Genomic DNA, 9,028 nt, shown 5'->3' with positions numbered 1-9,028 from the left:
GGGGTGGGGTGTATGGGGTTGGGGTGTGTTGGTGGGGGTGAGGGGGGAGGGGGAGGTTGTGTTTGCGGACAGTGGGACAGGAGACGACGTTTATGGGCTGGTGAGTATCAGAGATGACAGCGAGTCGGTAGAGGCGGTTCCTCAGGCTGGGGTGAGACGCCCTGTGGGACCGGGAGCTGTCCCGGGTCGGGCTGGGGCTGGGGCTGGGGCCGGGCCTCCCCTCCCTCAGGCTCTAACACTTGCTACTTACGCGGCCGGAGATGGCACCGACTGGACGTCTTCCGCCGCATCGTAAAACTCTTCAGCGTCACTGGTATCGGACGCCATTTACATGAGACAGAGCAGTTTTGTCCAACCGGCCCGGTGCTCGAGCCGCTGGCTCGGGACAACAGGACAGAGCGAGACCCGAGTCGGAGACAGGCGAGGCCCGGAGCATGCGCACTACCCACCACTGCTGCCAGCCCCCAGCATACGCAGGACTCGCGGCCGTGGCGGGGAGGGAGCATGCGCAGAACTTGCTCCCGAGGGTGGGCATGCGCTTAGCTTGTTGGGATTTTGGAGGTTGTGACCATGCTGGGCTGAAAGACCGGGTGGGGGACGTTGTTGACCATGCTGGGCTGTGGGAGCTGGTGGAGGGTGATGTTGACCATGCTGGGCTGAAAGACCGGGTGGGGGGTTGCTGTTGACCATGCTGGGCTGTGGGAGCTGGTTGAGGGTGATGTTGACCATGCTGAGCTGTGGGAGATGGTGGAGGGTGATGTTGACCATGCTGGGCTGTGGGAGCTGGTGGAGGGTGCAGTTGACCATGCTGGGCTGTGGGAGCTGATGGAGGGTGCAGTTGACCATGCTGGGCTGTGGGAGCTGGTGGAGGGTGCAGTTGACTAGGCCGGGCTGTGGGAGCTGGTGGAGGGTGATGTTGACCATGCTGGGCTGTGGGAGCTGGTGGAGGGTGATGTTGACCATGCTGGCCTGTTGGAGCTGGTGGAGGGTGCAGTTGATTAGGCTGTGCTGTGGAAGCTGGTGGAGGGTGCTGTTGACCATTTTGGGCTGTGGGAGCTGGTGGAGGGTGCAGTTGACTAGGCCGGGCTGTGGGAGCTGGTGGAGGGTGCTGTTGACCATGTTGGGCTGTGGGAGCCGGTGGAGGATGATGTTGACCATGCTGGGCTGTGGGAGCTGATGGAGGTTGCAGTTGATTAGGCTGGGCTGTGGGAGTGGGTGGTGGATGCTGTTGATCAGGTAAGGCTGTGGGAATGGTGTACTCTTGTCCAGACTGGGTTGTGTGAGTAGAGCTCTCTTTTTCCAAAATAACACTCATACAGTTGGTTTCCAATTGCTTACTGTTGATCAAAGGGCAATCCAGAGACCCTGTGTGGAAAGTTAACTGATCCGTATGAGCTTCAGGAAGAATGCCCATATCTTTGGCAGGAGAGAGAATTGGTCTTATTGAGTAGAGTGATTTTATTACCTGGTACGTAATAGCTATTTACACTGTATGTGTGTTTCATAACAGTAAGTACACATTGCTGTTAGCTACTGTGGAACTGGACACTCAGAATGTGTTAGGTCCTCCCAGTAGCACTCCTTTATATCATGTTGGGTGGAATTTATCTTGTGATGTTAGTTTACCCTTTCAGCTATAGTAAGTTGACGGTTTGATTTTGGGGATCTGATATGCAGTCATACATCTGATATGCGGAAACAGACCTTTCATCCATGTTGACCAAATTAAACTAGTCCCATTTGCTTACATTTGGCTCATTCCTCCAAAACTTTCCTATTCGTGTACCTGTCCAAATGTTTTTTAAATGTTGTAACTGTATCCGTATCTATCACTTCCTCTGGCAGTTCATTCCACATACTTTGTGAGAAAGTGGCCACTTTCTCTTCTCACCTTAAAATTATGCTCTCTAGTTTTGAATTCTCCTACCCTAGGGATAAGACTTTTGCTATACAACTTATCTATGCCCCTCATGATTTTATAAACCTCTACAAGGTAACCCCTCTACCTATTATGCCCCACACTATCCAGCCTCACCTTATAACTCAAAACGTCTAGTACTGGTGACATCCTTGTACATCTCTACTGCACACTCTCCAATTTAATAATATCCTTCATAGAGCAGGGCAACCAGAACTGTACACAGTATTCCAAAAGTGACCTTACCAAAGTCCTGTACAACTGCAGTATGACATCCCAAGAATAGAGTAGATGGAGTGAGGTGCAGGTAAACCGCTGCTTCACCTGGAAAGTGTGTCTCGGGCCTTGGATAGCAAGGAGAGAGGAAATAAATTGGCTGGTGTTACACCTTCTGCAATTGGAAGGAAAGATTACCATTCGAGTGTGCACAATCCCAGTTGAAGGCTGACAGAGGAGGGAAGGGGAAAGTTGTCTGGTGGTAGCATACCATTGAAGGTGACAGAAGTGGTAGCTAATGATCCTTTGAATTAGTATGTTGCGAGATAGTATTAACATATCCAGAATTAACATCAGCTGGGATCAGTTTAGCAGAGTAGTCCAGGAAATGGCTGATGAAATTCAACGTGAGCAAATGCAAGGTCTTTCATTTTGGAAAAAAGAATACAGGCATGGACTATTTTCTAAACAGTGAGAAAATTCATGAAGCCAAAGTACAAAGGGATCTGGGAGTGCTCGTCCTGGATTCTCTAAAGGTTGACTTACAGTTTGAGTATGTGATTAAGGAAACAAATGTAATGTTGTCATTTATCTCAGGAGGGTTGGAATATAAAAGCAGAGATGTGCTTCTGAGACTTTATAAAGTTCTGGTTAGGCCCCATTTAGAATACAGTGTCCAATTTTGGGCTCCACACCTCTGGAAGGACATACTGGCACTGGAGCATGTCCAGCAGAGATTCGCATGGATGATCCCTGGCATGGTAGACCTAACATACAATGAACGGCTGAAGATCCTGGGATTGTATTCATTAGAGTTTAGAAGGTTGAGGAGAGATCCAAAAGAAACTTACAAGATAATGCATGGCTTACAAAGGGCAGATGCTGGGAATTTGGAGGGGGTCAATTTAGAATGGAAATGAGGAGACATTTCTTCAGCCAGAGATTGGTGAGCCTGTGGAATTCATTGCCACGGAGGGCAGTGGAGGTGCAACATTAAATGTCTTCAAGGCAGTGATTGATAAATTCTTAATTTTGCAAGGAATTAAGGGCTCCGGGGAGAGTGTGAGTAAGTGGAGTTGAAATGTCCATCAGCCAAGATTAAATGGCGGAGTGAACTCGATGGGCCGAATGGCCTTACTTCTACTCATGTCTTATGGTCTTACGGATTTTACCTCATTTATTGTCACTCTTAAAATTGAGGTAATTATTTTCTCTGGTTTTCTTCAGTGACATTCAACTTTAAAATTTGTGTTCTTTATCTTATTTTTTTAAAAATCAGCACCTGTGGATTTTTGGTGTACTTCAGGTTCCTATTTTTCCAGAATTACCATGGCTGAGCAGAAGGAAACAGGTTGGCAGAGAAGGGTGATAGTGGGGAGAGAGACACCAGAGGAGTATTGTAACTGGCAGAATATGACTAATGATGATGTGTGAGGATCTCCACTGGAACTGCAAATGTTCACCACATTTGTTACTTAGATGATTGGATTAAAAAAAATCAAAATTTCTCAATGAAACTAAGGTAAGTGGCATTGTAAGCATTCTAGATAGAAACATACAAAAAAAAGATAGCTTATGTTAATGGGCAAAATTGTGACAGATGGATTTCAATATAGACAAATATGACATCGTCCATTTTTGGACCAATAAAGGATAAACAGAGCTACTTTCAAAACAGTGAAAAACAAGACATCGTGGTTGTCCCTAATGATTTGAGGGTCCATCTTAAATTGGTCATTAATATGTTATGAATGAATATGAAAATAATCTAAAAGGCAAATGGATTACTTGTGAACTAGAAGGTACAAGAATTAAAATTGGGTTTCAACTGTACAAAGTGCTGGTTGGCCCACCCTTGGAGTCGTTGGGAGCTATTCTGGGCACGACCCCTTACTAACTTTTCAGGTTGCGCAGTGACAATTTACTAAAATGATGCCTGAATTCCAAGAGTTCAGTAACGAGGAGAGATTGCACAAACTTACTACTGTATTCCCTGTAATTTTACGTCTGTCTTTTGCTTCTTTCCCAAGCTCGTTATTTTGTGTTTGCCAATATTTAAATTAATTAGTTATTTCTAAGGCATACTTTGAATTTGCCTGAAAGCCTGTCTCTGAACATTGTGACTTTAATTGTTTACCTTGGTGTTATCTGCAAACTCTTATGATTTTCTCAATTGCATTTGTTTCGAAACTTTTAGAAAACTGTTATTAATTTTACTTGTGCATTCTGAAAAGGGGATTGATCCAAAATGTTAACATTTTGCACAGAGCTAGCTGAGTACTTTCTGATTTTCTTTTATGTATCTAACACTTAACAAGTTTTTTTTTCCCCTATGTGAATTCACTGAGCCAGATAGCATAGATAAGCATTCTGATCATCATGCCTGTGCTGGCTTTTTGAAAGCACAAACCAAGTAATATCTCTCCCCTCCTTTTGCCTGAAAGCACTGCAAATGTTTCCTTTACAAGTAGATATCCAATTCCTTTTGTAAACCATGATTGAATCCTCCTTCATTATCTTTTCAGGCACTGTATTATGTTAACAATGAGATCATTGTGATGTTAATGATTTTCTGTAACTTATTTGGACTTTGTAAGTTCTATTAGGCCATATATTGGTCTTAACTCATAAAAGCTGTTTCATCACCTAATAATGGTGTTAATTCTGGAATAAAATTTCAACATGTATCAGGACCATAAGAGTGCAATTAAACATACAGTGATTTACGTCACTATTTACTATTCAATATTGCAGTGAGTATACTCTGGCATTTGAGTAGAGTACTTTGTTATGGCTACTCCAAACAATACACTTTGTCTGAAAAATAATGCCTCTTTCAAAACTAAATTTCATCACATGAAGAATGCTTTCTGCACAGGGGGAAATATATGACAATAACTAGACACAGAGCTATTTTGTGGTGCAAAGCTAGCAACTATAAAGTGACACAGGATTTGTGGCATTTTCGTAATGAAGGGTCAAGACACAATGTTGACCACTAAATAAAATTGTTGGCTGCTGTTGATTTCCTCTGTATTCAGAAGCATTTGTGTACAGTTATGTAATGTAAAAATGTGCCTGTTAATTGAGCGGGTAACAAGAAGCTAAATAATCTAGTCCTTCACAAAAGTATGACAGCACAAGAACTTGTACCCATGATTCCAGACAGAATGGGCTAGAAATCTCTGCCAGATTATCAATTGAGGCATTGTGTAGTGTAATTGCATTTCTTTACCACAGCATACACAAATAACAGACATTCTTTGAGTGCCACACAAAATCTGCAACAAGGTAGATGAATTGGTGCCACCGATATAGGTATATTTGAAACTGCAAGCTTTCAGAGCACCCGCTCTTTCCTCAGGCAGAAGGTAGGTGTGATCCAGTTGCCAATCCAGAGACCTGGCTGAACAGTGACCAAACTGGGAACTGAATACTCAAAACATATTTGACATTTAGGAGGGACAAGCAAAAAGGAAAAGGAGGTGGGGTGATGCTGTTAATAAGAGATGGAATCAGAACATTAATGAGAGAGAATGCCTTAAACTAATCCCTTTAAATTAACAAGAATCTTAAATCAGAAATTGCACAAAATTGCTACTCAGTCTAAACAAAAGAATGAAACGAGAAAGGTCACCAGGCACCTGGTACACCCCTCCTGACAGCAGTGTAGGTGTTCCTACAAGTTCAAGAAGGCAGCTCGCCGCCATCGCCACCATCTCCATGGCAATTAGGAATGGGCAATAAATATTGGCCTCGCCAATCGCACCCACACCCACATTGCCTTAAAGGAATTTTAAAACAGTGTGGAATCAGAGTGGAGCTAAGAAACAGCAAGTTATAGCAAACTATGGGAGGAACAGTATAGCATAGAAACAAGGAACAAGGATAGACCACTCAGCCCTTCGAACCTGCTCTGCCATTCAATAAGATTGTAACTGAAATGATTTTACCCTTAACTCTACATTCCTACACATCCCTAGTAATCTTTCATTCCCTTGGTAATCAAGAATCTATCTTACTCTGACTTAAAATATTTATAGATTCTGCATCTTCTGCCGTTTGAGGAAGGGAAATTCAAAAACTCCATAACTCTTTGAGAGAAACAAAAGTTTCCTCATTACTGTTTTAAAAAGGTGACCCCTTATTTGAAATGACTTCCACTTGTCCTGTAAGAGGAAACATCCTTTCACAATCCACCTGGTCAAATCCCCTCAGAATTTATCTCTTTCAATTAAAGCACCTATGATTCTTCTAAACTCTAACCTTTCCTCATAAGGCAATCCATTCATTTTTTTCTATTAGCCTAGTAAACTTTCTCTGAACTGAGTCCAATTAACTTGTCTATATGTTGACCTGTACTGTACAGTATTCCAGATGTCTCGTGAATGCCCTTTATAACAACTCCCTACTCTTGCATTCAGTTCCCCTCATAACAAACTGTTAGCTTTCCTGATTACTTGCTGTACCTGCGCACTAACCTTCTGGTGTTCGTGCATAGGGACACCTATATCTCTGTGCATCTCAGAGCACAGTATGCTTTTTTTTCCTGCCAAATTGGACAATTTCAAACTTTCCCCACTGTATTCTTCCAGATTTCTGCCCACTCACATAACCCATCTATATCCCTTTGTAATCTCCTTATGTCCTTCTCACAACAAACTTTTCCACCTACCTTTGTGTCATCAACAAATTTAGCTGCATATCTTTAGCTGTCATATCTTTGTTCCTTTCATCCAAGTCATTTATGTAAATTGCAAAGAGTTCAGGCTTTGCCATATCCTATCTAAAAATGACCCATGCTTTTCTATTCTTTGCTTCCTATTAGCATGCTAATCTTTAGTCCCTGCCAAACTGTTTACCCCTAAAAACCACAAGGTTTTATTTTCTGCAATAGCTTTTAATGTGGCAACTTATCCATAAATCAACGCACAATACATCTACTGGTTCCCTTTTATCTACAGCACAAATTGCTTCTTCAAAGAACTCCACTAGATTAATTAAACATGACTTCCCTTTGACAAAAATATCTTGACTTTGCCCAATTACTTTGAACTTAGCCAGGTGTCTTTGGGTAAAAACTGGTTCCTCCTCGCTAATGTCTGAGGAAGTTAGCAGTGGAATTCAGCCAGTGATTTCAGGAATTAGATGTGATGGAAGAAATCATCATGTGTCTTTCAAATCCATTCCATCAAGGACAAGTGAATGGGTAAGAAATAAAATTCCATCAAGTGTTGGTTTACAAAGTGGTTGAGTTGAAGTGGAGGTAACAACTATAGTAAATGATATTGAGCTAAAAGTCAAATCAAGAGACATTGGCTTTTGGGGACTTGTAAATGGAGAGTAAAGAAAGAGCACACTTTATCATTTTTTTAAAGTGAAAACTTACTTTGGCTCCATATACCTCTGTGAGACAGCATTCTCCTTAATTAAGGTAATCAAGTTTGTCTCACATCCATCTCACAGATCCCCACTTAGCAGACTATAAAAGAGTAGCAGTCTTCCAACTCAGAGTTCAAGGAACTGAAAGAACTGTGGATGCTGAAAATCAGAAACTAAAGTAATTGTTGCTGGAAATTGCTAGAAAATCTCAGCAGGTCTGGCAGTATCTGATGGTAGCTAGGAAAAAGTTGGTATTTATGTCATATGTGGTGGGAAAAGGGAGAGGAGTAAAGGTTAGGTGGAGGTGGGACTCAGAGAGATAAACACAGTTGGACAGGCAAAGTAGTAGGTAAAGGTTAAACTAGGAAAATGAATATTTGCTAATAGAGGCTATTAGTAGCTGACAATGAGTTGAGTGTGGTAGCAGCCTATATAATAGGCAAAAGTGAGGACAGCAGATGCTGGAAATCAGTCTAAATTAGAGTGGTGCTGGAAAAGCACAGCAGGTCAGGTAGCATCCGAGGAGTAGGAAAATCAATGTTTCGGGCAAAAGCAGCCAATATAATGCCAAGTTCTGGTATGTGGAGGTTGGGGTAAGGACATGGGAGAAATTGCTCAAGCCCTAAAATTGTTGAACAAAATATTGAATCCAGAAGGCTGCAGAGTACCCGATTGGAATATGAGGTGCTATTCTTCCAGATTGCATTGACCTTCATTGGAACATTGCAGTAAACCCAAGATAGAGATGGTCGCATGGTAATACTGTAGTGTGTTGAAGTGGCAGGTAATTAGAAGCTAAACTCCCCCCACCTCATCTTCTGAATAACTACCAACCTTTTCTTAACTGCCATCAGTTCTGAAGAAGGATCACTGGACTGGAAATGTTAACTCTGCTTTCTGTCCACAGATGCTGCCAGACTTGCTGAGATTTTCCAGTAATTTCTGTTTTTGTTTCAGACTTCAAGGCACTGGCATATAATGTGCAGTCATGGGTGTCACACTGACACTTGGTGAATGGAGGACAAAATTATAATACTTAGTTTTTGTATTTATATCACACAACAAATAGTTCTATATTTTCTGAGGTGTAGTTTTGGATTATACTTAAATTCAAAAACTAATCTTGTAGGTTTGTCAGTTGCAGTCAGTAAACTGGAATGAGGAGTTCACCAATATTATAAGTACAGTGATGGCTCTGGCGTTAATGTATCTGGCTGCTTCCATGAGCAAGTTGGCTACCACCATAGACACCAAGGTGCAGCACTCTGTGTCTGCTGGGTAAATACTTGGATGTACACTCCATCACTGTCACCAGCAGTGTTATCATAGAATCCCTACTGTGTGGAAACAGGCCCTTCAGTCCAGCAAGTCCACACCAACCGTCGGAAGAGTATCCCATGCAGACCTGTTCCCCTATCACTCTACATCTACCTCTGACTAATGCACCTAATCTACATATCTGCCAAGGCGAGAGAGACCCAATTAATGTTCCCTCTAAGTACCATCTTATGA

At 42.3% G+C, this 9,028-nt stretch overlaps 1 protein-coding gene across 2 annotated transcripts in view; it reads right to left on the bottom strand.

Moving 5' to 3' along the window:
• wdr44 (WD repeat domain 44) overlaps positions 1-472 on the bottom strand; it is a 62,341-nt gene extending 61,869 nt beyond the window's left edge. The window contains exon 1 of one of the 2 annotated variants that reach the window (XM_043704365.1): positions 251-472. In XM_043704365.1, the coding sequence (XP_043560300.1) occupies positions 251-327 (77 nt within the window). In that variant the 5' untranslated portion in view covers positions 328-472. The remainder of the gene's footprint in view (positions 1-250) is intronic. The other variant, XM_043704367.1, reaches the window with a different exon arrangement.
• Positions 473-9,028: the final 8,556 nt, after the last annotated feature.

The sequence above is a fragment of the Chiloscyllium plagiosum genome, chromosome 15 (assembly GCF_004010195.1).
Source record: "Chiloscyllium plagiosum isolate BGI_BamShark_2017 chromosome 15, ASM401019v2, whole genome shotgun sequence".
NCBI lineage: Eukaryota > Metazoa > Chordata > Chondrichthyes > Orectolobiformes > Hemiscylliidae > Chiloscyllium > Chiloscyllium plagiosum.
The sequence above is the reverse complement of the archived record's forward strand: the minus strand, read 5'-3'. Positions and strand labels throughout refer to the sequence as shown.